The 26,243-nt window shown below is 36.6% G+C and overlaps 1 protein-coding gene across 2 annotated transcripts in view; it reads left to right on the forward strand.

Annotated features, from left to right (window-relative positions):
* The window catches only part of EML4 (EMAP like 4), an 89,388-nt gene that overhangs the window by 47,977 nt on the left and 15,168 nt on the right, over positions 1-26,243 (forward strand). For both annotated transcript variants that reach the window (XM_018085249.2, XM_018085248.2), the window contains 11 exons: positions 4,356-4,479; positions 9,085-9,234; positions 10,707-10,776; positions 12,091-12,201; positions 14,484-14,579; positions 16,214-16,348; positions 16,570-16,705; positions 18,429-18,580; positions 20,089-20,214; positions 20,333-20,464; positions 20,792-20,859. In XM_018085249.2, the coding sequence (XP_017940738.1) occupies positions 4,356-4,479; positions 9,085-9,234; positions 10,707-10,776; positions 12,091-12,201; positions 14,484-14,579; positions 16,214-16,348; positions 16,570-16,705; positions 18,429-18,580; positions 20,089-20,214; positions 20,333-20,464; positions 20,792-20,859 (1,300 nt within the window). The remainder of the gene's footprint in view (positions 1-4,355; positions 4,480-9,084; positions 9,235-10,706; positions 10,777-12,090; positions 12,202-14,483; positions 14,580-16,213; positions 16,349-16,569; positions 16,706-18,428; positions 18,581-20,088; positions 20,215-20,332; positions 20,465-20,791; positions 20,860-26,243) is intronic.

The raw sequence follows: 26,243 nt of genomic DNA on the forward strand, positions 1-26,243 counted from the left end.
CCTGGGTGTGCTATCTGCAGGGCTTCAACTCTTACTTTTTGATTGGTTTGATCCATATTTGAAAGGATTTATAGGATGTCTGCAGTTGCAGATTAATTAATTTAGCAAGTGCCAAGGATTCTTAAAGGTATGCCCTCCTATCCCTTTCCACATTGCCTTCCCCAAATGCTTCTGCAGAGAGCGTAGTGGGGCCTGAACCTGCCTTTGTATGGACTAGAGGTTTTTACTTTCATACCTATTATTTTCAGGCTGGTAGATACCAGAATTTTCAAGGATTTTTTGTTGGTTGGAGTTCGGTGGGGTTTTTACCCACTCTCTTTAAAACTTCTTCTTCCCTGTACTCCCTTTCATACATTATCTGTCATAACATGACCAAGGCTCCTTTCTTCCAAAAGAAGGAAAAAGAAGTTTAGACATTCTTCTATGTACTGGAAAGTAGTGAGAATGCAGGAAAGATATGTAGTCTAATGCTCTTGAGCATTAATTTGAGCAACTGTAGTATGAAAGAGTTAAATCACTGATTTTCTTAACTTGCAAATACAAGAATTTGGCCTAAGGCAATTAGTTCCTGTTTGGGAATGGTGGTGTTGATATACTGCCATCCTCTCTAGTGTTTCAAAAGGTTTTTACATTAATATTATATCTGCCCCGCAGGTTATTCTGACAAAAGGAAATTTACAGTCTTAGACAAAAATCTTTCAGTGGGTTGTCTCTTTTTTTGCTAATCCTTTCTCTTCTGTAGGGAGAGGCTTAATCAAGTTATACTTAACCTATGTCTTTCTAACAAGTGTGTTAAATATGTATCTTCAAAGGTAATCTTGAGTGAGTGCAGCTAGCTAATAAAAGTAAAAAGTGTTCTTTCTTTAATGGAAAGTTCAGAGAGCTAATTTGTATCTGAATATCCTGCAGATATCCTTTTCCCTGAGCTCCAGGAGAGCCCCTTCTGGCCATAGACTTGACTGAATTGCTCTTGGACTCTTCATCTCTTTCATCTTCAAAGTCCGACAGGTGCAACTGCTTCCATCCTTAAGAATTTTAGTTGCAGCTTGTCTCCACTGTTCTAAGCAACAATGAGGAATTTGATCCTAAATTTGTGGTGTCATTTTACACTGATCTGGTGGAACCAGACGTGTCAAGCTCAGTGTTAAATCAAGAATTTGACTTGCACAAATGAGCGATCTTTTGTAAATACCCTCAGGCTTTAATTTATAAGAGTGAGGGTGCCAGATTTTAATAGAAAGGTCATTGTTAATACATAAGTCTTGGTTTTGGCTGATGTTATTTTATATCTGAAAATACATACTATAAAAAATATATTGGTGGAAAAATGAGACATGTTACTAGTTTGGACTAATTATCTAAACATTTGTGTCAAACTAGTGACAGCTCCAATCTTTAGCTTTTCTGAACAGTGCAATTAAGTGATGCACATTTGGTAAACTAACTATTGTTTCTAATTTAGCTGCCCGGAAGTGATTTTCTTTGTTCTTTTTTATTTTATCTGAGACAAGCTTTCTACTGCTGTCAGTGGATGGACTCGCAAGGTTCTTTTTCAAAGGATCTGTGTTTGTTCTTAGAAAGAAGCAAGACAACTATTTCTCATCTTTTCAACATTTATTCCTTTCATACTGTACTTATACGGCTCAGCTTTCCTTGTGTTAATATGCTAATAAGAACAACCTTTTTTTATGTGTTAGTTTTACGTTGCTCAATTATTGCAATTTCTACTCAGGAATAATTTCTTGAACCTGTGGGGTTCTTTTGCACTAGATTTCAGTTGTATTCGCCTCCAGCACAGGGTAAACTTACTGAGGATAAAAGTGACATGGTATTCAAGTAAAATGAATTTTTGGGTCTCAGAAGGTTGACTTGAACAGACTAATCATATTTTTAGATCTGGTAACTTGGTAAATCTGATAAATGGTGGTCTGTTTCATCAAACGAAAATTGATAATTGATAAAACTCTTAAGCACTAAGAACTCCAACTACCATGTGTTAAGATGAAAACCAAAAGTTTTTGACAAATTAAGCCATATGTGTTGTGAAATCTTCACAGTGAGTATCATGCACATAGTAGAATATTTTTAACTAGCTTATGTTCAGGTACATGGATTCATTGATCTGGTTAAGTTTGATCAGTACAGAGACAAGTGAAGTTAAAATCACACAGGCTCATGGGTAGTTCTTTCTCGGGTTAGGCATTACTGAATATATTATATGGCTTGATCACCACAGATTTTTTTTCTGTATGTGTCAGTGCTGTCCAAATCACTGCTGTGTGCTAAGATCACCACTGCTGTATTCAAAGCTAGTGCTTTCTGATGTTTTCAGAGTTGAGGAGGTATTCAACAGAATTTCACACTATTTCAATGCTATAAAATAAATAAAATAATAAAATCCCTTATGATCAGAAATATTTCTTTTAAATAACCTAGAATATTCACCACATTTTTTCAGTAGTCTGATGATTGCTGTTCTTCTATCTTGTCTATCGTGAACATCAAGAATTAATTTCCAAACTTTGTACAAGATAGCTTTATAACGTTAGTGGATGAAAATAGTTACAGGTTTTGCTTCTCTCAGGGTAGAGACCATGGTTTAGGGTTATTCTTGTTCACAACTTTGATTATTTCTTGATCTTTGCATCTTCTAAAAATGTTTTGTAAGCAAGAGATTATTTTTGACACTATGTAGCTTCTGCTGTCACCAAAATTTTCTGGTTTCTGGTGTCCTTTTAGATCTTCAAGTTTGATTTGAGTTGTTAAGCTATGATTCTGTGGGAATGAGCCTGAATTTCTCATAATTTCAATTTTAAGTGCTTTAGGGAATGCAAAGCACAGATTGCACAATCATATAGTCTGAGTAATAATCCTATGCTTAATTAGGGAAGTATTTCTGAGCATTCCCTGGGCATTTATGAGGAAGTCTGTCTCAAGTTTGTCTTCTGAAAGAAATGCAAAAGTAATTGTTTAAAAATCTTAATTTTAGAGCCTGATGTTGGTGCATCAAATGTGATTAGAGATTTCTTAATATTGTATTGCTAATTGACAGCTATTCTACTCCAGTTCTACTCAACTATTCAAATTTTGATTTGAGCTCTGAGTTCCCTATGTCTGCTATGATTTTCAAATCCCCACTTACAAAAAAAAATGTCAGAACTCCAAACTCACAGCAAAATATTTCATTACTTTGGTAACCAGTTGCATTAACAATGGATATTAATTACTAAAGAAGTTGAAGAGTGACAAAAAGTTAATATTTCATTGATGCAAAATTAGTGAAATGCGTGTATTTTGTCCCGGCTATGGGCAGTATTATAGCTGGAGTCATTAGGAGCTGTGGCTTCTGTCCATTTGTCAGGATACAATACCACATACAATACTAGGTACTGATAATGTTTCCCGTAACTTAATAACTCTGGTTAGCGTATTAGTTTGTGATGATATATAATTCTAGATTATATTCTCCAGCAAACCTTTTGACACTTTTCCCTGCAGTATCTTTGTGTCTTAGCTCGGCTGTTAGGATTTGGATAGGTGGACAGCTGGGTGGGTGAAAGATTCAACTGGATAGTGGCCTCAGAGAGTGGTGGTTACTGGGTCATACTCTGCCTGGTGGCCAGTAGGTGACAAGTGGAGTCTGCAGGATTCTGGCCGGGACCTCTCCTGTTTAGCATCTTTAAAATGCTCAGGTTCACAGGTGACAGCAGACCAGGGGGCCCAGTTGATGTGCTGGATGTGTGGGCCTGCAGGAACCTCATAAAATTAAGCAGGGACAAATGCCAGATCCAGCACCTGTGGGAAGGAGATGTCCCTGGCAGGGATACAGTCTGGGGGCAGAGAGGCTGCAGGAGGCAGCCCTGAGGGTGCTGGCAAGTGCCAGGTGCAAAAAGTGGCTGTGCCATCTACATCCTTGGGGGTTTTCAAGTCTGGATTACGCAAAAGCCTGAGCAACCTAGTCTGGCCTCATGGCCAGACAGAAGTTGGATTTAAAGACTTCTTCAGATCCTTTTCAACCTGACATACTTTATATTGTGATACTGTGACTACATATTTATTCCATTTCAGATTTGAAATTGAATTTGAAATTTGCCTTTGTAATTTAACTTGCATGTCTGAAATGTTACATGCTTAGTCTGTTCTATCACAAATTCAATTAACACTTACTCTGTGTGTATGTGTGTGTTAGTGTTCCATTTAAAAAAAAAAATCTAGGCCTTTACCAAGCTCACATTTCAAAAATAATTGTTATATCACAGGTGTTATTTGCATCACTCTGCTAATTCCTCATATCTTTTGTGCTTGTTACTTGTGTAAACTTGCCACATGATTAATATGCTCTTTTGTTTCAACAGAGGGAGAATATATCAAGATGTTCATGCGAGGTCGACCAATCACAATGTACATTCCTTCTGATGTAGAAAACTATGATGATATTAGGACAGAGCTGCCTCCTGAAAAATTAAAACTGGAGTGGGTGTATCCTTAATATCAGTAACTACTCACTGTTCCCTGTTTGTCTTGTCTTGCCTTTTTCCCCCTTAGAATCCAGTGTTTTGTCTTCTCTGTTAAGGGTAAAAATTACTTAAAAGTGAGGGAAAAAAGTTCAAATTAGTATAACAATAGAAAGGGTTTGTAGCTCCTGTATAGTATGATTTTAGTGGCAGACTGTGTAGGCACAGAAACACTGTTCCTTTGTTTGTTTTCCTGTTGAAACTAATTCAGTTTATTTTCAGTGTGAAAGAAAGTGTCTTTGGAGAGTTACAGAGTTTCAAAAATGTCCCCCTCTGCCTCTGTCTATATTAATGTAGGCTTTCAATTCAGAAACATTATTAGTTTTCAATCTCTGATCATTTTTAGGAGGTTTTAGAACTACGGAAGATCTTGGGTTTGTTGTCCTTATATATGCAGTGAGAATTGCAGAAGCAGCCATCCTTTGCACTGCTTCTGTATTTCAGCTCCAAAGTGAAGTGGTTAATTTCTTGGAAATTAGTTTGCATTAAATGCACTTAATATAAATGTATCATTTGAAGAACTGAGTAGGTGTGTGGCTGAAAACAATTCTCCAAGTTTACTAGATCAGACATTAAGTTCATTTTAAGAATTGTGCTTTTGCACATGGTTGGGTTTTCCTGTCACTCACTCACCTCTGCAGGTTCTTCCAGTAAGCCATGATTGTGTAAGTTTCTTAGTACTTCAGTAAAATAACATGTCTAGGCAGCATTTGAGTGGGTGTAATAATCTGAAGTTAGATCCTTCCAGTGTTGCTGAAATCAGGAAGATTTTTAGGAATGTTGATGATACACTGTCATAAGTCAGGAGGAAAGTTTTGGATTAAAAGTCTGACTGGAAGGAAAACAGAGGTCTTACTCACGCTTTGTAAAGCTGTGGTACCCAACTTTCCAACAGCTCCTTGTTGCTGATGCTGGCATCGTGACTGTGGAGTGAATTAGGTCAGTCACTGGTCTGGCTGAAATGTAATTTTCTTGGCAAAGTTAACTTTCAAGCAGGACCAGTACATTGCTTTGATTTGCCCCACAAGCATGCAAGGGCTGGAACTGGCACGCTGAAGGAATATCAGCTTTACTTTTCCAGTGTCAGTGACCAGTTTGCTCTGATGAAAACTGATCATGAAATCACACCCTCAGTTAAGTAGGTGCAAATCCCAGTGTGGACACACTTATTTAGTGTCCAAGGACCTTAAGTTCAGGTTAAACCAGTTTCTTACTGAGGGCTAATTAAAGTGAAATAAATCTACTCTAAACAAACCGTCCATATGTTTTGGAATCTGAGGAAATGTCATCTTAAATCAGACCAGTAAAATTATGAGTGTAGGGAATCTTTTGGATGCGATGGTGAGGAAAATGAGGAGAAGGCAGTGAAATTTATGATGGCGTAATATTGGTCTCTACGAATTTGCACAAAATTGTTCTTCAATTTTGGAGACAGGAAGGTACAGCAGCAGCAGATCTTGTACTTTATGTGCAGGTTTAGCAAGGGGAACAAATTTGCAAGCCAGCTGTAACTTCCAAATATCATGGCAAATTGAACCCTTGTACACCTTATTAAGAAGGCATGAGGACAACGATTCACGGAGTATTTTAGTAATGTCATTGGTTTGCAACTGAAAGATCAACTGAGTGTTGAATTGTTCAATATATAAGTTTTGTTTGGAATGCCTTTAATTCTCCTGCTTCTGGATGATTGTTTATATTCGAGTTTTCCTTTGTTATTACTGTTTTGGAAGACGCTGCTGAACTGTGAACAACTTCTAGAAAGGAACAGATAGATTTTTGGGGTGGATTTTTAGTTGGTTGATTGGTTTGGGTGGTGGTGGGGGGTCTCCTTTTTATATATGCCTACAGAACTGTGTCCTGTAGGTATATTCCACTACTGATACCCTGTCCTGTAGATTAAAGTAGAGTAACGTAGCTTTTGTCTGCCATGCAGATTACTGTCATTTGATGAAGTACCTAAGCTGCTTGGCAAGATAAAGCAGTTCATGGGGAAGTCTGAGCTCTTGACTGTGTCTGGTTCCTGAGTGATTTCATTTAAATTTAATAATTTAGTTTGAGTATCCCTGCTTTGTAGTGCAACCTTTCCTACTGCACTTCAGAACTGGTTAAAGCATATCTGACATTTCTAGTAATAGAGAAATTGGCTTATTTAGTAGCTACAGAGGTCACAGTCAGGGTTGCTTTTGTCAGGCAGTGACTTTATAGATTCTTTTTCCCAGTGTATGGTAGCTCAGTTTCTGGAGGGTATTTCAGACTCCGTTTTATGAGATTATTTTTAGCACTGCTGCTCTTCTTTCTAAGAATAATTGAAGACAGCGGTAAATATACTGTTGAATTCTGATGTACAGTGGATCATTTTTCCTGAGGACTGTGGCTATTTTTAGCCAAGTAAAAACAAACAAACAAACAACCTCCAAAATTTAGAGTTGTTAAGCATATTCAATGCTGTGACAAAAAAGTACTTGTCATTTGTGAGAAACATTCTTGATATGAAGGCAGCTGTCTCTCAATTTCCCTGTCCCACAAAACAGGTTGTACCTTTACATGCTTGTAAAAAACATACTTCTAGAAAATGCAGCCACTCTGGTATTTTATTATGTAGGAGGAGTAAAGGAAAGGAATGGATTAGGAAAACGTAACCATTTTTTTTGCAGCCTCATAAATGCCAGAGCTCAGTGGTGGGTGCCAAAATATTTAGCTTTAGCTTGGCTAAGCATTGTAGGCTTCTGCTGTCGAAAGACGTGTTTGTGTAAATCATTAACACTTTTCTAGGATGGATGTTCAAAGATGTCAGTCTTACTAAATCCTTATCAATACACTCCGTATTGTATACAGCAGATTAACAAAATCTGCCTTTCTCCTCTGAAAAGGTACTTAGAATAGCATTCTTCATGCTTCAGGATAGAAAAAATATTTTCATTGGCTTGTAGCCCATTGGTTTTGAAAGTTCAGTGGTTTGGTTTGTTGTTTGTTTTTTTTTATAAAAGGCCTTTCTGGAGTTTCTTTTTGGTCCTTCAGTGTTTAAAAGAAGAATAAAGAGAAAAAATTAGTGGCAAAGTTAATAGTAATGGAGGAGAAACAGAGGCATCCTTTTATTCTGCTCTCAGCATTGTATTGTATCAGCATTTCTCTCGATATCATTTGCTTAGCAAGCCAGTGAATAATCTCTGCTTCAGAGGAGCCATTGTGTTCTTCTGTAATAAACGGAAGACAGCAAGATATAAATCTGTTTTGTTTTCCATATTCCAAAGAGATTTAGTTGACAACTGAATGCAATGTCCCTCTTTGAACCATTGTTTAGTTACAGCGTGTGTTTAGTTTTGCAAGTGTTTCTCTGATCCTGTGGTCTGGAGGGACTGCAGAAGAGGAACGGTAGTGTACTGGGGGATTTTTGGGGATGGGAGGGTGGCATTGGAAGGGGTGCAGTGCTGTTTTTGATAGAAAGGTAGCCCTTTTCCATGAAGAACAGAGGCCAGGCTATCAGATAGGAGATGCCCGTTTAGATACTCCCAAACTTGAACTACTGCACCTACCTTTATTTGTGAGAAAGGACCAGCTTCTTCCATCCAGCTTTCTCCATGCAAGCCTTTGAACTTCTTTTATGTACCTGATTAACCAGAACCTAAAGCTGGAATCCTTTAGCTGAAATTGCTTAATGTATTTCCCATATTTTCATTGCTGTTGCAGGTGTATTAGTTGGCAGTGAAGCGGAAGGCTCTCTAAAGTGCAGGACATAACAGGAAAATTATATTTTTGGGGCTGTAGAGCTACTGTTAAAGTCTGATTTATGATGTTAATTGTACCTAGTGACCCAGGGAACTGAAATATAGGCAGACAGCCACATTAATAGTCTGGATGAAGAAAATGGCACCTGTTCCAAAGAAATAATAACGTTTGATCAGTGCTAACCAAGGCTGGTCACTGTGTTTAAGACTTCTGAATGTCATTAGGAGCCATACATATACCTACAGAAAACATGCCTTTTATATATTTTGGGTAGATTGGGATAGAATATTTTTCCCTGTGTAAGTCCCTTTTGAGTTTGGTTTGTTTTAAAAATACTCTAAAACAGTCTAAAGAAATATTTGCTGAACTTGGCAGCTGCTGTGCAGAAGGCTTGCCTTTTTTTGTAGGGCCTTAGGAATTGTTTTAAAAGGCCAAATGAAAGTAATACTCTGATGCCCAGTGTGCAGATGCACAGCTCTGTTGCTGTAAATTATAACAGCAAGTCCTACTGTTACCTAATGAAATTTCGCATGGAAATTCTTACAAAACTGCAACGCTGTATTTGCTTTACTTCTAGCACGTCTTATTTTTAACATCAATGAGCATCATTCCTTGAGGGGTTTGGTTTCCTGAAGTCCGGTTGCATGGGGTTTGTTTTGTTTTATTTTTAAAATTTACTAGTGAAACTGTGCTTTTGTTCCAGAGGGAAAAACTTAAAGGGCATTTGCTCCTCGGGAATCCTTTAAGAAGAAGAAAAAAAATTTTGTCGAGGTGTTTTTTTTTGTTTTTTTTTTTTTTGGTATTCAGTGATTATGAAAACCTTGACTTAAAATGTGTATAGATATGGGTATCGTGGACGAGACTGTCGAGCCAATGTTTACCTCCTTCCTACCGGAGAAATTGTATATTTCATAGCATCGGTGGTGGTACTATTTAACTATGAGGAGAGAACTCAGCGGCATTACTTGGGTCATACAGACTGCGTTAAATGGTTAGTATATAACCTTTGCATGTAAGTATGTGTGTATTACTGCAGAAATATATTATTTTTTGTACTCTCCTGCTATATGTGTAAGCTAATTAATGTCATCATAATTGTAGCTGTTTCCTGTTTGATTTCACTTTAGTAAACACTGCACAAATGAATGGTGCTAGAGCAGTCCATGCTGGCTTAAATGTAAAACAAGGGGATATGCAGACAATTGAAGAGTGCCGGGTTGAAGAAAGGATCTTTACATAAATTATTCCAGATAGTTATCTCAGAAATTACAAATTGTTGTTAGCCTAACTCTAAATCACTTGTTTACAGAAAGTATGGCAAAGGTGTAACCTTAAAAGAGAACTAGAAAACCAAGCAGAAAAATGAGCAATCGTTTTCTCATTTTTGTAAAAGATGCCCCATCCAAGTATTAAGAGAGTCTGGGAAATCAGAAAGATGTTTGCAAAAAGAATTAGAGAGGCAGGGAAATTGAAGCCAGTGTCACTGTGGGTGCAAAGGCAGGTACTGAAGCTGCTGTGTTAGTCTGAAGAATAGTGCACAAAATGTAATGGTGAACATAAGCTCCCTACTGTACTGTACCTGACTGGAGAAAATTTGATATCTGAAGCTCTTTTCTTCTGGCTGTGTTTTGATAAATGTAATTGCTTCCTGTGGGAGAAATGCTGCCAGTCTTGTGTTCTTCACTTTCATTCAGAAAACAGGACTGAATTGTAAATTTTTTTTGTGTCCATCATTCTGACCTCTTCAGGCTCGCCCCTGCTTCCTCTTTCTTGTTTCAAAGGCTTTCTTCATCTTTGTGATTTTACAGAGAAAGCAAATAAGAAGGTAGGTCAAAAAATCCCTAGGACTGAGAGAATGTATATTCTGAAATCTGTTTTTTCACATCAACTCCAAAGCAAAATGTGATAAGCAAGAGCAGATTTTTGCTTACACTGGTAGTGCACCATACTTCTTTAGTACAGTTAAATCAGTAACTCATTTCACATGGCAGTAATCCCTGACTCCTGGGTACACAGGCAAACCCTCAGCCAACTTTTCTGCCTTTTTTCCCCCCAGATTCATGATACCTGTAAGTTGAGGCATAAAATACACTGTAGTGTTTATAAATATGACACATAACAATGTGCAGGAGGTCCATTAAGAGACAATATAGATTTTGTTACAGTGGACTCCTGATTTAGTGCAAACCTTAGATTGATCAGAGCACACGTGGAGGTGGCTCTTCTGGCACTCCTAGTTGTGTGCCAGCAAACATTGCAAGAGCCTGATCAACCCATCAATACAGCGTGTAATGACATAGTCTGACAAAAAACATTCAAGCTGTCTTGTTAAAAGTGGGATTTAGGATCATAAGTGTCTTCATGGGCTTCTGTTGAGAAACAAAGAAACAAAAATTTACAAAAAACCTCTCAGTTTTGAAGACCTATGACAGCAAAAGCAAGTCATATTTCTGTCTGTCTTAGTCTTGCAGTTCATCCAGACAAAATTAGAATTGCAACAGGACAGTTAGCTGGAGTGGATAAAGATGGAAGGGTAAGTAATAGAGCTGTTGAGCAGTAGTATCTTGTTTTGAAAATCAGGAAAAAGTGGTTTGAGTTTTTTTTTAATCATTACCTTCTGTTTGCAGTTTATTTTGTATACTGTGTTTACTGAGATACTTTGACATTTCTCAGGTAACAACCTGTACCTCTAGCAAAAGACAGTAACAATGAAGCACTCAACCATATAGCAAAAAGAGCAGAAGCTCATAAAGTCCATTATCTATGACATAGGAAGTGCAATTTTAATTCTGCAAGAAAATGTGAAGCTTATAATTGATTCATAAGACCACATCATTTCTGTCACATTACTTTCAATAAGTCTTCTCCCAGAGGAGAACAAGTCCCGAGTTCTGTGGGTCAGTATACTCCTAAGCATTCATGAAAGAGGAAACCAACTTTGAGAATTCGTGGAAGGTGTGCCAAGCTATCCTATAAACTCGCTCATTTGAGATAAGGTGCATTTAAGTGCTCTTATCTCTGACTCTTGGCATACTCTGTCAGAATTTAATTGGATTATTTTCATGAAGTTAGAGGAAAAAACAGACAGATGCTACAACGTATAGAAGCATATTAAATATAACTTTTTTTCAGATGTTCAACTTAATTTCTTAGATTTTGTAAGAAATTCATGTGAGACTTTTTGTATATGTGATGTTATGATTTCCACTGAGCATTTTTTGACTCTTGTTAGAGCTGATTGCTTTTCCATCAGCACAATGATTTATTGTCACTTTCTATGGTGAATACTGTCCTTAAGCCAACTTTATTCCCACTTCATTTGTGATTGTTTCACATTTCTGAGGCTAAGCTGGTTTGGGATAGTAGTTCTATGAAATATAACCATGGACATTTTCATTGAGTGGTTGGTGAGGGTTAGGGAACTTGGTGCACTAGGGTTTGTTTCATTTATTTTCTTTTTTTCCTATTTTCTATATAAAAGCAAAGGTTTGATCATTATTTTCAGTTGTTGCATAATATTGCTAGGTCTGGGGTCTGAAATGCAAGATGACTCTTCTGTTATTTGTTCAATTAACTTAAATTGGTTGAAGTATGTTCACAACTACCAAATGCCACGATAGTTACGGCAGCGCTGCCTTGTCTGTAGCCCAGACACAGGGAGCAACATTGTCTTGACTCTCCCCTTTTGACTTCAAAGATAGCATCCAGCAGCATCATTAGCTCAGGTCATCCTGCATTTTGGTCTGCAGTTTGTAATTCAGGTGGCATTTGATTAACAAAACCTGACCCTGGCATCTGATGCTTTCACTGTTGATGACGCTGTTTGTCCCCTTGCTTTTTCACGCAGCCTCTGCAGCCCCATGTTAGAGTATGGGACTCGGTGAGCCTGGTGACACTGCAGGTTATCGGCCTTGGGACTTTCGAGCGTGGAGTGGGCTGTTTGGATTTTTCAAAAGCGGTAAGATGGGTGCAGTGACTCGGTGTGTTAAATAATTTATGCAGTCCTTGTAAACGGGAAGGAAATCTCTGGAGATTTTGCGTGTGGTTGTCTAGCTGAACTCTTTTGGTATTTGAAAGTGTGTCAGTAAAGTTTATGTATACTTGATAAAACCAGCTGACAGCAAACGAGCTGGAAAAACAGGAAATGGCATATGTAAAATTGTGGTAACAAACTAGCATAGTAAATAAATAGCAGGCAAGAAACACCTGAACCAGAAATTGAATTCTGTACTGGGTTTAGTGGTTTGGTTCTGTTTCTGAGGGGCTTGGTTCTTTTTTGTTTTGATGTTAAAAACAACTTTGGTAGTGAGGTTTGTGAAGACAAATTTTAGTCAATTCTGATAGGAGGGTTAACTCTTCTGCTTACACAGCTGGAGTAGGTTTTTGTCCACCAACAGGAAATTTAGAAAAGAACCCTTATGTTATCTTGTACTGTTTTTTCTCCAAGGAATAGCTTGCTCACTTTTTGCCTCTACTTTTACATAGAAAAAAAAATAGAGGTCTTTCTTACTGGGCCTACAGAATTTATCAGAAAAATCAGTGGCACATGGAGATGCACTACTTGGCATTGAGAAAGTTCTCATTTCAAAATTGCCAATGAGTTGGGTTTTTTTGTAAAATATGTGCATATTTTTAATCTTTAAGCTGCCATTGTATTTTCACCAAAACACTGAGACGTATCAGACCTGAAAACCTGGGCTGGATTCTTTCATTCCAGCAAGAAGAATTAATGTATGTAAAAAATAAAAAATGCAGAAGTGTCTTACAGTATTTTGCTAATAGAGTAAGAGACTGACAGGACAGCTGAGGTGGGAAGGGTTGTCTGCAGATCACCTCATCCACTGTCCTGCTCACAGCAGGTTCAGTCAGAGCAGACTGCTCAGGGCTGTGGTCCAGCTGAGTTCTGGGTATCTCCAAGAATGGACACTCAGCAGTGTCTCTGGGTGACCTGTTGAAAAGAAATTCTCATGCTCTCTTGCTGCAGTTTCACTTCACATTGAAGTGTTGCTAGGTTAGTTATAGTAGGTTTTGTGTTTCCGTGAATAAGACTTTTATTTTTTTAGACAGAGGGTAGCATAAATAAAATAGAATATGAAAGGAGTACTGTCATTCCTGTCACTCTAACAAACCAATAAAATTTATAAACTTTGATAAGGGGTTTTCTCAAGGTGAATGAGAATGTATTCCATCACTTCAAAAACAAAACAAACAAAAAAACCTCAAGGAATTGTTGAGGATTAGATTCTAGTTTTTTATTAGTTCTCTTTTGCAGCTGAAACTAATTTTGATACCTTGTTACAGTCTCCTGTGGTTCCTCACTGTATTGACACAGTTCACGTGCAGTATCTAGAACTGTGTTTTTACCACATAATTCATTAACCCCCACAAAAACTGTGTGTATCTCCATTGCTGTCTTCAGGGTTCTTTCCAGTTGATAATTCACATAATATATTTGCATACTAATACTCATAATAGTGTTTGGGAATAATAATTTCAGCCACCTCTATTTTCATGATTTGTTAGAGAACACAGTTGAACTGCAAGAATCAACTTTAAAATAATTAAAGTCTCCAAATCTTTCTACAAATGTCTTTGAAAACAACTGGTTTGTGCAAGTATGTGTTGCTGGGAATAAGTATATTTTGTTCTTAGGTTCTCTGTCTGTTCTTTTAATTATATGTAGCCATATTTACCATTTTGTTGTAATATTTAATACTGTAGGTGCTACTCTTCCTGCTCTGTAAGCATTGTTTTATTCAGAAAGTGTTACCTTTGCTGCAGTTTTACCAGCTACATGGTGAAACTGCTTGTGCTTTACACACCATGAGAAAAAAACAAGATGTGCTTACAAAATTTGATAATGTAAAGTTGTATATGCTGGTGGCATTTAAGAAAAAAACACAAGTGGAGGTTGTGTGTCTGTCCTTTAATACCTGAGAAAAAACAAAATATTTACAGATTAGATAAAGGAAGAAACCTTTTTGCTGCTAGCATGAAATTGCAAACAAGAACACAAAAAAAATCAACCAAACAGTGACATTAAAAAAAAAAAAAAGAAAGACTTGATAAGATACTTTAAAAGCTTTCCTAGAATATTATTTGAGATTGTAATTATTTTAAAAGGACTTGGCTAATTTACATTTGTGACTTCTTAAAATACTTCTGCCCTGCTCTGTTGCTAAATGGAGTATGATATTACTTTATCAACACTTCTTTTTTTTTTTTTTCTTTTTCCTTTAGGATTCTGGTACTCATTTGTGTGTAATTGATGACTCTAACGAGCATATGCTTACTGTGTGGGATTGGCAGAGGAAATCAAAAATAGCAGAAATAAAGGTAATTTTTTAACAAATAAATATTCTGAAATACAGGTGGTTTTATTCCCATAAATACAACAGTTTGTGAGACTCTTATGATGTTAGTCAGAAACTGCAACTGTATAATAATGCTGGCTTGTGTAAGGGTACCAGAGAAATGGATTTTTAACTTGTATAATGGAAGGGGTTTGCATATTGAAAGGTTTTTAATTTCATTTTGTTCATCCTTAAGAGCTAATTCAAATAAAACAATTATCTGATATTTTCTCAATTTAAAAATGTAGATCCTGGAAACTTTAGGAAAGTGAAGTAATGATTCAGCCTGTAGTTGTTAAAAAAAATAAGATACTTTTAGACATTCCTTATTTCATTTTTTCTGAATCAAATTCTGTTCCTTGATTCTCAGCACATATGTGTCTTCTCATTTGAAGTCCTAAGTAGATTGCGATCTTGTCTGCTTTCCAGTTTCTTTTTTAACCTTTCTAAATTTCAGACCAATCAGGTGGGTTCCGAGGTGTTGTGCTCAGTGTTCATGTAAAGTTGATTTCACTGGGAACACTCAATCCTTCGTGTTATGCAGTATTAAGCAAGGAAATATTACACGGATGTGAACCTGAGTATTTTTAATTTTTTTTAAATCATGCTCTACAAGCATATATGTCTATATCATTACAAGCTTGCCATTTCAGATAATAAAATCAGGTTGGTTTGACACATTTTCTTTAGATTATGTTGACCAATACTAATTGTATTCCGTTCTGTAAGTTTTAATTCTATGCCAATGTTTTCATGTCTTTGCTGATATTTTAGGTGAAACTATTTCGCATGTGCCTTGTATTTCCCATTTATTGGTGTTCTGTTTTGACTAATTTTACTCTCCAAGGGAGCGCCTTGGTGTTTCAAAATTAATTAAAACAGATTCACCTAGAGCAGGTTGCACAGAATTCTGTCCAGATGGGTTTTCAGTATCTCCAGAGAAGGAGACTCAACAACCTCTCTGGGCAACCTGTTTCAAAATCCAGTAGAAATAAATGCATTGATGCATTTAGTTTAGTGGTTTGTAATCATCGCCTCCAGGAGATTTGTCTTCAAAGACAGTTAAGTTGAATATCCATTAGAAGTTAAGTAAATGACCAGTCAGTTTGTTATGTTTGTAAAATCTGTTGATAAAGGATGAAATACTCTATGATGTTAGTAATTCAGTAACAGTATATGCAGCCAGTAAAAATACAAAGGTGGGACCCTATGTTTCAGAGTTTTGAATTATGCAGGTTTCTCTTCTTTTTCATGAGGAAGAAAGGAGAAAAAGAAAGAACCCTAATGAGTTTTTATAGCATTTCAAAAAGAGAATGATGGATATATTCCTACTATATTATCGTTGTCTTACTTGCTCTGTTGCAGCTTTGTTATCCAGAATAGCAAACCAGTCTGTGTAAAAATTAAGTAGGGTTTTCAATCCAAAAATCTTGCCTTTTATATATTATTCATTTTCCTTGGCAGGAAGTCTTAGCTATTCCAGAGAACAGAAGCTTCTGTGATTTGAAAGGGAATGTAAAAACCTGCCTTGTATACTGAAGTTTAATAAAGGTGTTTACATGTGTTTCTAGTAGTTAATGTCCAATCTGAATAAATATTTTTCTGTTATTATTTCAGACTACAAATGAAGTTGTTCTTGCTATAGAATTCCATCCAACTGATGCAAATACCATAATAACATGTGGAAAGTCTCATATATTTTTCTGGACCTGGAGTGGCAATTCATTATCAAGGAAGCAAGGAATATTTGGGGTAATAATGTCTTGATACCACAACAGTTTTGAATCAGTGGAAATCATGTTTTCTATATGTTTGCTTTGTTGTTACCATGTACTGTTTGAGCAGAGAGGTAAACAAACAAAGAAGACTTAATTCTGCTAACATGTATGCAGGGTGTAAGTGTGTGGGTACAATATACAAATTATGTAACAACTACAAGAAATTATCCCTCTGTCTTGCTTATTTTGTTTCAGAAATATGAAAAACCCAAATTTGTTCAGTGTTTGGCTTTCTTGGGAAATGGTGATGTGCTCACTGGAGACTCAGGTGGCATAATACTTATATGGAGCAAAACTACTGTAGAAGCTACTCCAGGAAAAGGACCTAAAGGTAGGGATACATGTGTTAATCACAGATTTTAGGTGGTCTGTAGAAAAAAAGGAATAGGGAAACAGGCCTGACTAAGAGCATTCACTTCCTGTAAATGACAGGTGGTATTAACTCCTGCAAGTCTTATGAATTTGCTGATTTAAGAGCAGTCTAGAGTTTCTCAATAATTAATGAGACTGTGCTTCAAATAAATGAAAACTATTTTATCTAAACATTTTGCATTAAAAAATGTGGTTAATCAGCTTTCCTTTCATCCTGTGATTTGAAAAAGGCTGTGGGATCAGTTTGAGGATTCTGGAGGCTACCTTTGCCCCTAAAGGTTTATGTTGTACCATGCTTAGTCTCAGAGGAATACCGTTAAGTGGTGAAGCTGACATTAATAGGACTTGGATGTGAAGAAAAATTACACTGCTTAGTTGTACCAGTTACATGAATAACAGTTTCTGGTTTAGCAGACACTCAAGTCTTACTAGTAAAATATGCTTTAAAAAAAAACCAACAACACATTTTATTTGAAATTTTAGGGCAAAGCTTTTGTGAAAAAGAAAGGGAAATGATTTGTTACCAAACATATGCAGACCTGGCACAGTTGAGCCCTAAGGTAACTCATAAATTCAGTGATAATTTATTTTACTTGGCACCTATTTCAAACACTCTGGTTTAAATTGGTGTGCCAGGAAAACATTCAAGTAAAAAGTAAATTTTTAACGGTAAGTCTGTTTTTGTAGGTAAATCTTTTTGTCTTTTAAGCTAACTGCAGTGGAAAAGTAATTTAACAAGTTATCTGATGTTTAATTTTTAATTTCTTGGGCAAAAATAATTTTTTTCCAGTATAATCTTAAAAGTTGTCAAATAGAACATTTATTTACAAAGGCTAACTAACTATTGGATTTTTTTGTTGCTTTATCACATTAGATTGGTCACAAGGACTTGATCTCATACTCTTTTTCACAGTGTGAGAGCACACTGATTTGAGCCACAGGCAGAATCAGCAAAGTTAAGCTCATGTTTAGTTGGGTGATGTTTTAGACTCTTCTGTGATTGCTATTTAAAAATATGCAGCACCAGAGTCTTGTTTGGTTTGGTTTTTTAAATACACTTTCAAATTAGGATGCAAAGGGCTTGTTTTGCTACCCTTGTTGTTTAATTTTCTCATCTCTCATTCTTCCATGTGTTTTCCTTAGCATAAACTGCTGTCTTGATAGTTGCCAAATACTGCTTGTGCTGTTCTTAAGTGTGGCAACATCCAGCAGTAGATACTAGGTTCGTGTATCCCAGAAACTTTGCTATAAGTAATTTGCTTTTTATTCCCAAAAGACTGTAGACAACAAGTCTTTGAGTTTCTTTATTAAAATAATTTTACTTCTTTTATAATAATGACTTGCTAGAGATTTTTTGATTCTAAAACACAGTTTCTCGTGCATCTGAAAAAACTATGTTCCCTTGGATAGCAGAGAAATGAAAGCATTTTGCAAATTGCTGTTCTTGCCTTCACAGTTTGTAGGACAATCAATGTCAAAAAAGTTTCTCTTCAGAAATGCAGGCCCTTTGTTTTATCTTTTTATCCCGTAAGAAAACACTACCACCTTGTGTTTGCAATACTAAGAGCCTGACAATCCAAATGTAATTATTTATTGCACACTTATTTTATTCTTCTGCCAAAAGGCAAAGCTTCTTGTAAGCCCCAGGTGACAAAGTTATTATTTTCTTTTTGTGCATGTAGGAGTATATCAGATAAGCAGACAAATCAAAGCGCACGATGGCAGTGTGTTCACACTTTGTCAAATGAGGAATGGGATGCTGCTAACTGGAGGTGGGAAAGACCGAAAGATCATCCTGTGGGATCATGATTTGAATCCTGAAAGGGAAATTGAGGTAAGAAGGCGAGAGTGACAAGGAATTTGCCTTGGCTAGCAAGACAGCCTTCCCCACACCCTGGAGGGTGACAGAATACCTTCTGGTTGCTGTTTTTTAAGTGGATGACAATGTTTTATTATAGAGGGGCTTAAATTTATAGGGGCTTCAGTTCTTCCGTGCCTAAGTTGAACAGAAACTTTAAGGGTTTTCTTTCCTCCAAAACCTTCCTTAGGTTTTTTTATTCATCCTATTTGAGGGGATGTTTGAGGATATTCCTTAGTATCGCCTGTGTTTTTGTTAAGTTACCTGTCTGGAGAAAGACAATGTTTACCAGCATTTGAGGGTCTTAATAGAACGTTTGATGTAAGGTAAATAGATGGTAGGATGCATATTGGTATTCTGTAATAATTAATGATTAATAAGCTATGATGAGGAACTTACTTTGAATTTAACCTAAAATAGGTGTTTAGTGAATACATATTTTCTTTGTGATTTACCTATATGGCAGCACTAGGTCAAAGGGGTTGAACTGGAAAAAATTGCATATTTTGGATTTTGAAATACTTTTTGTTTTTCCCTGATTTTGAAATAATGTATTCTTCTTAAACAGTTCTTCAGCCAATGGTTTACTCCTCTTACCTAATGTCCATTTATAGCAGCATTTTTTTCTTAACACTTATGTAAGTTTGATCTAGAGTTTGTTACTGCCTTGAATCTAATATTGACTAATCTAATATTGAATCTAATATTTAGAAAACATGGATGAAAGAAAGCATTGACTATCATATACAATTCTTAGACTTAAGTAACATACTCTATTCACATCAATCTCTTTGTTTTCTTTTTGTTAATAATGTTACGTTAAAGCTACTTTTTATTTTACCAGAACCCTGACAGATTGATTTTTCTATCTTGTGTGGCTAATATTAGTGTATTTTCTAAGATAAATCATTTAAAAAACCAAACAATTACACACTGTAAAATAAAAAAATGTATTAGAATTCAAGCCTGCAATAAACAAAGTCATTAAAATTCAGAGTCATTGCTGACATAAGGCACATGAACATTTACTTAAGGCTAATCAGGAAGCATTAAGAAAACCAGGAAGCATTTACTGTGTGCTACAAGATTTTTCTTGTTTTTCAAAATGTATTTTGGAGAGTAAATAGTAACTGTGTATTATTCCTTTCCTTATAAGATGAGTTGTGAGGTTGTGGAGTGCATTTGTTTAGTGTATTTGACACTTTAAAGCTGTGCAATTTAGTTTGTAATTTTTTCTACTGAGACTTATTAAAATGGCATAACTGTGATTGTCATGGAGCCTGATCATCTTGTATGCCTGTACTGAACAGATAGATGAGGTAGGTTTCAGGTCAGGTCCTGATCTAGATTTTACATGATTAGATTGTTCCTTTTTACTGGGAGAACTCCACTTATGGTGCTGTCATTGTGCACTATTTGTGGCCTTCAAAAATGAGTGCTTGTCAAGATGCGTGATGTGGTTTTACAGATGTTTCTTTTCCTAGGTTCCTGATCAGTATGGAACAATCAGAGCAGTAGCAGAAGGAAAAGCAGATCAATTTTTAGTGGGCACTTCACGAAACTTTGTTTTGCGGGGAACATTTAACGATGGTTTCGTAGTAGAGGTGCAGGTGAGCACAACTGTGTTTTTAAACTATAACCCAAAAATGTAAAGGTTTTCCCTGATGGTGTGTTGTTTTAAGAATCTTCATTTTATTAACAGTTAAATCATATGTGATTTCTTTCTAGGGACATACAGATGAACTCTGGGGACTGGCATCTCATCCTTTCAAAGACTTATTTTTAACATGTGCCCAAGATAGGCAAGTTTGTATGTGGAGCTCTGTGGACCACACACTGGAATGGACCAGGCTGCTAGATGTATGTTAACCCTTTAATGTTAAATATAAAGCTGGAAAATAGGAAAAAGCAGTGTTCATTTCATATTTTGACCAGTTCTGTCCTAATATCCAAGCAGAAATATTTTTTTACACAGAAATTTAGTTTTTTTTACTTTCAAGGTTGTCTTGTAGTGCATGTCACTGATACATTAAAAGAAAAACTGTCTGAGGATTAGCATGCTGCTGACTGATTAGTTTTTCCTGTGTCAGTTCACCTCAGATTTTTAGGATAGCTTTGGTATAAGGAGAGGTGTTTGACCCTCAGGAGGCGGATGGGTGAATATGGTGTCTGTCCCTCTCTGTTCAGGAACCGGGGCACTGTGCTGATTTCCATCCCAGTGGAGCAGTGGTCGCGATAGGAACACACTCGGGCAGGTAAACACCTTTCAACTGAGTTGTGATGATTGAAAGTTTGAAGGACATGGTTTAATATGATGCATATTATAGTTGGAGGTAATTTCCTTTTTATTTTTTATTGCTTGAGGTTATGGAGCCTAAAAAGCTTGGTGGAAGGGGGCAGACCATCTTATATATATGTTAGATGCAGGCAGAAGAATTATTTGATTGTTGTTAGGTTGTTGTTTTTTTTTAACAACTCCTTCACAAAAGCCCATGTCTTGATTTTTTTTTATTTCTTTAACTATTTTCTTTTTTGCAGGGGTTTCCATGAACACTCCTTATTGTCTTTACCAAGTATCATATATTTTAATAATACGTGCATGTTACATTAGTTTGTAAGACAGGTACAGTAGAGATCTTTCTCTTTCCCAGATCAAACACACTTGCAACATTTTAAATTGAGGTGGAGAGGCAAGTAAACAGGCTAGTATTTTGACTTTTGTGTAAGACAGAGTTCAAAATGGCACATTGCTGCAGTGAAGTTCTTCCTGAAATACACAAATTGTTGTATATTTGAAATCTGTAAAAGCACAAGCTGAATCTTTTTAACTCGGGCTTCTTGCAGTGGTGAAAAATGTGTATTTTATTTCATAGTCAAACTCTGGCTTGGTATTATCTCCCAAGAAAGGAGTACCAATGTACCACTTAAAAGAAAAAAACAGGATATTCATAGCATTAGAAAGGTGAGAGGAGCAGATTTTAAATCTACTAGCATTTTATTCTGTTTTTCAGTTATACCTCATGGTTGATAACTTGATGATAAAATAATGCCTTGTGCATGTAAGAAAATAGGGATTTTTTTTTGTTAATTTTTTTGTTTGTTTGTTTAATTCACTCACTAGAAAGTTTTTTTATACCTAGCCTCATGCCTAAAAACCATTTGAAGATTGTTTTTTTCGAAACTGCTGAGCATGTGCAACACCCTTAAACTTTCCAGGAAAAATGAAATGTTAAATATTTTTAGGAAGTTTTCTTCTCCAAGGTGAAGATGCAGTCTGCACTAAATTCATTAAGTTATAGCATCAGGCTAGAAAACCAAGCTTACCTTCCTAAGAAAAACCTTGCTGAGCTCTTGTGTATTTGATTACCACGTAGTACCTTTCCAATTATTCATCTCTTATAATCATAAAAATTAAATTGAATAAATGTTTCTGTCTTCATTAAACAGAGCAGGACATTCAGACCTAATAGTACTTGAAACAGGGAAAAGGTGAAAGAAGGTCAGTTTATGTTTCTTCAGAGTTATTAGACATTTTTGAACTTAGATCAAGCACAATTGAGGCATTGCATGGCCAAAGCATTCAGTGTGTTGTTTACTTTTGGTTGACTTTTTTTTCCCTCTCCCAGAGCATTTAATGTTACTTTATAGGTTCAGCATGTTTCAGTTGAAATTCTTATTTTTAGTTTACTTGAGGCATCCAGTTTATACTGGGTTCAAGAAGTTTATGATGATGGCCTTGGGGTTTTTTTGGCATTTTTTTACCCTGTTCTTCTTGGAACTAAGCAGTTATATTTTCACCATTATTATTTTAGTGTGTTCTGAAATTGCATGATTCAATGATAGGTTTGAGATACACAAATGAAACTGCATTGAAATGAGACCTGGTAAGTGTATAAGTGGATGAGAAATAAGTGGAGTTGTGAGTCAAGATAAACAAAACAGTTTTAAAATTACTGCCTAACCAGCAGGATCATGTAGTGCTTTATGTGCCAGATAATCTGGTCCAAGGGAGTTATTTCCCAAGGAATGAGAGCAGCCTGATATATCTCGATTAACGTAGGAGAAAATAACCTCAAACCCATAACAAATAATTTAATAATTTGATTCACAGCCCAAAAATCTTAAAGCAAATATTAAATTAGTCTAATGTGTTTAGAATTCAATAAACCCAAACCTTGGATGTGTCTATTACCTTCTAGTGCTGCTCAGCTTCCAGTACAGAGGTCAGTAAGACAGGGGCAGGGAATGGAGCGCTAAGAAAGTTGGATTTGGTGGCCGAAATTGTAACATCTAAAGAAAACTGGATTTGCTGTGTCTCTTCCCGTTCTTGTCTGTTTTTTCAGTGCTGTGTTTTTTATTAGACCAAGCGTCATGCTTTTGGTGTGTATTTCATGTATCACTTCCCATAATGAGTGTTTTGGTATCACTTCCCTTTTTGGGCTGTCTGCAAATGGTCTACTGCAGGTTTTGTTACCACTTCTTTAAATACCTGCTGTGTGCCTGATCATCAGTAGCTTGGAAGTAAGCCTGGTTTGGAGAGAACTAATACTTTTTGTGGATCCTGCTGTTTGCTGAAAAGGCACAGCTGGAAAACTAAAAAGGGACAGCTATCCTGGTAGAAATCCTACCACAGAAGTGGGTTCTTCAAGGCACTATGCAGATCCTTTTGCCATGCTGCTATGTGACTAATCATGTAGCATATCTTGAGTGCTAAGCATGAGTATTCAAAGGCACTGCAGAAAAAAAGACTTAACAAGAGTCTTACAAAACTGCTAACATTATTAAGAAAAGTGAAGGCTGGAAGGGTGTTGTAAGCCAGAGCCACAGGGAAGTGAATCAGGCAGTAGAGCTACCGAGATTTATATAGTTCAGCATCTGTTGTTGTATTAAGGTGAAGAAGCCTAAATATCCGAGGGAACCTTGTAAGGTGGGTTGGTTTGTGCACTCTGATTAATGTCTGGCAAGTTCAGCATTCAGTATTAACTAAACATGGGAATTGCAGGTGTAAGTGCAAAAATATATTGCTACTTAGGAATACTCTTTCCCTGGTGATTTAATCAGAAAAATTCTGCATTTACAGATGTGAATTATCAGTAATGCACGTCTGTCATGGGTAGAATTTGTTTTCCAAAAGAGAGTGGTTTAAGGCATTTCTGTTCCTAAAAGCTTAGACTTTTTTTTTAGATAGGTTATTAGTATTTTTTTAAAGCAAAGGAATGGGAAAACAAGAAACAAATGAAAATTGCTCAAGTTTTTCTTTTTCATGTGAACTCACAAACAGTAACAATTGGGAGAAGAATCAATTAAAATCAGAAAAAGTGAAAGAGACACAATCTAAGGGCACTGGAATACCATTCATCCATTTATTTCATCCAATCTATGGATCAGAACTTCACTTGGAAGCCAAGCTTTGCATTTCCCAGCCCTTAAGAGTTTTTCTGGGTCAGCTGCCATTTGCATGTTGCATACCTTCTCGTGGGAAGGAAGATCTTCTGAAACACAGTCTCAAGGTGGACCCCAGCTGTTTGCAAGAAGGGCGTATGTGTGGCATGCCAATGAACTGCTGTAGCTGCTGGACTGGAGACACATTTCATGGAGATGGACTTTCATGCTGGTGGTTGCAGTGTTTGCCACGGCATTGGAAGGGCTTGGAAGATTAAAGAGAGCATTTCTGATTATAGATTACAGCTGTGAAAGCATCAAGAAATGGCTGTACTACATGTGACCAGTGTTTCCTTTCTTAAATTATTATCAAAATCGTCACAATGCACTGACTGTGTCCTTGGACAGCTAGGATTGCTGCCAGTATCTCCTGTTCAGAAGGATTTTTAGAGAGGGACTGATGTCACAAAACGCTTTCTCCAGATGCCAAATGCAGTTTAGTGTGCACTCTTAAGAGCAGCAGATGTTTTGCATTGTGTTTGATACAACACAATTGGGCTTTAAGTAAAATAGGGATGGTTTGCATATTTTTTCTGGCTGCATTTTAGGCTTTGGGTATTTTTCATTTTATATAATGCTAATGGGAGGATTATCTGATTCAGGTGACGGCCTCAAAGAAAAAACTTAAACAGCCAGTCTCAGGGCATGTCCCTGCTGCAGTAGCCTCCCTGCTCTGCCCTGGTTATGTATTTTGGGACAAAGGTGGCTGAGCCCTTCCCTCGGCTGTCTGGCAAAACTGCTGTGCAACACAATCACCTGTGGGAGGGTGTGGGAAGGGGGGTACCCATCTGCTTTGTGGAAGAAGGCTGCTTTTGGCGGTTACTGTGCTGATCATCAGTTTTTAAATACAGGCACTCCAGCTATGCTGCTCAGGATAAGCAAACAGGTATCACGCTATGTCATCTTGATAGATAAATAGATTTTTGCTGTTTTGGGGATTTTTTTGTTTTGTTTTTTAAATTTATTTTAGTTTGTTCTTTAATATCCACACCCCTCTCAGGGTTATCAGCCAGGTAACATTTTAGTGAAGCATTTGTCAGGGCCAAAGGGTGACATAGTTTGAACTGAATAACAGAATAACAACTTGTAACTCCTAATGTGTTCAGAGAACCTGCAAAGCTTCAGTAGATTTCAGTGTAGATTGGATATCAAAATCCTAGAGAATTACATCAGAGAGACTCAGCATGTTTTCTACTGCTTTCCAGAGCAAACATGTTAACTGTTTTCCACTAGTTCCATCTCTCTTGCACACAGGTTATTCAGCAGTCCATGGCATATGGGGTTGGGGTTTCTTTATGTGTATGTTGTTTAATTCCTTTCGTGTGGTTCTCTAAACACAAGCTGATTCTAAACCATTGGGACCAGGCTGCTTTCCAGATGCCTAGCTGTCAGACACTGGATGAGCATAAGCTGGAATATCATCTCCATCCATAGAAAGCAGCAATGTGTGTTATTGCTCCTGGAGTTTATTTTACAGCTTTGTTACGATCCTAGATTTAGCAATGTTCCACTGAGTTCACTATGATACAAAGGGTGGAATTACCTTGCTCGTTTCCACAGTGTATAAACTCACCGTTTACCATTAGAGATAGAAACCTGGCTGTGAAATCAAAAGTTGGGAGCAAAGACATTAAATTCTCAGTACAGCTTCAGGGTATTTAGCCATATTGACACCTTCTGTTTTCATGATCTACATGTATGAGTATATATTTTTATTAAATTGTCATTGTCTCTCTGTTGCTAATGTTCACTCTATTTAGCTGTTAAGTGGGGATGAGAACCATTGCAAAATGCTCAGGTTCTGCTGATCTTGCACATCTTGCTGTCAGTGGCCATTTCAGTGTATGTGTGAGCGAGTTTTTGTAAGCATCTCTGGGCTTTTTGCATGTGCCTGGTAAATAATACTGCATAATAAATAATAGGTTAAAAGTTACTGCTAAATAATAAAAAAATGCAATTAATTACTGTAGTTATAAATCATCCAACCAATTAAGAAATTAAAAAATAAAATGGTAGGTTATGAACCACCAAATTTTAGTGAATTCCTTCTTATATTGATAAAATTATTCATAGAAGTGGAAAGGACTGAGAGGAAAATACCAAATTGGAATATAATTTGTGTTTAAAATGAGTTTGAAAATGTTTTCCACTTTCACTTACTACTTCTATTTTTATTTTTTTAACTTTGCTTCATAAA

This window comes from Manacus vitellinus, unplaced genomic scaffold (assembly GCF_001715985.3).
Source record: "Manacus vitellinus isolate BGI_N305 unplaced genomic scaffold, ASM171598v3 scaffold_8_pilon, whole genome shotgun sequence".
NCBI lineage: Eukaryota > Metazoa > Chordata > Aves > Passeriformes > Pipridae > Manacus > Manacus vitellinus.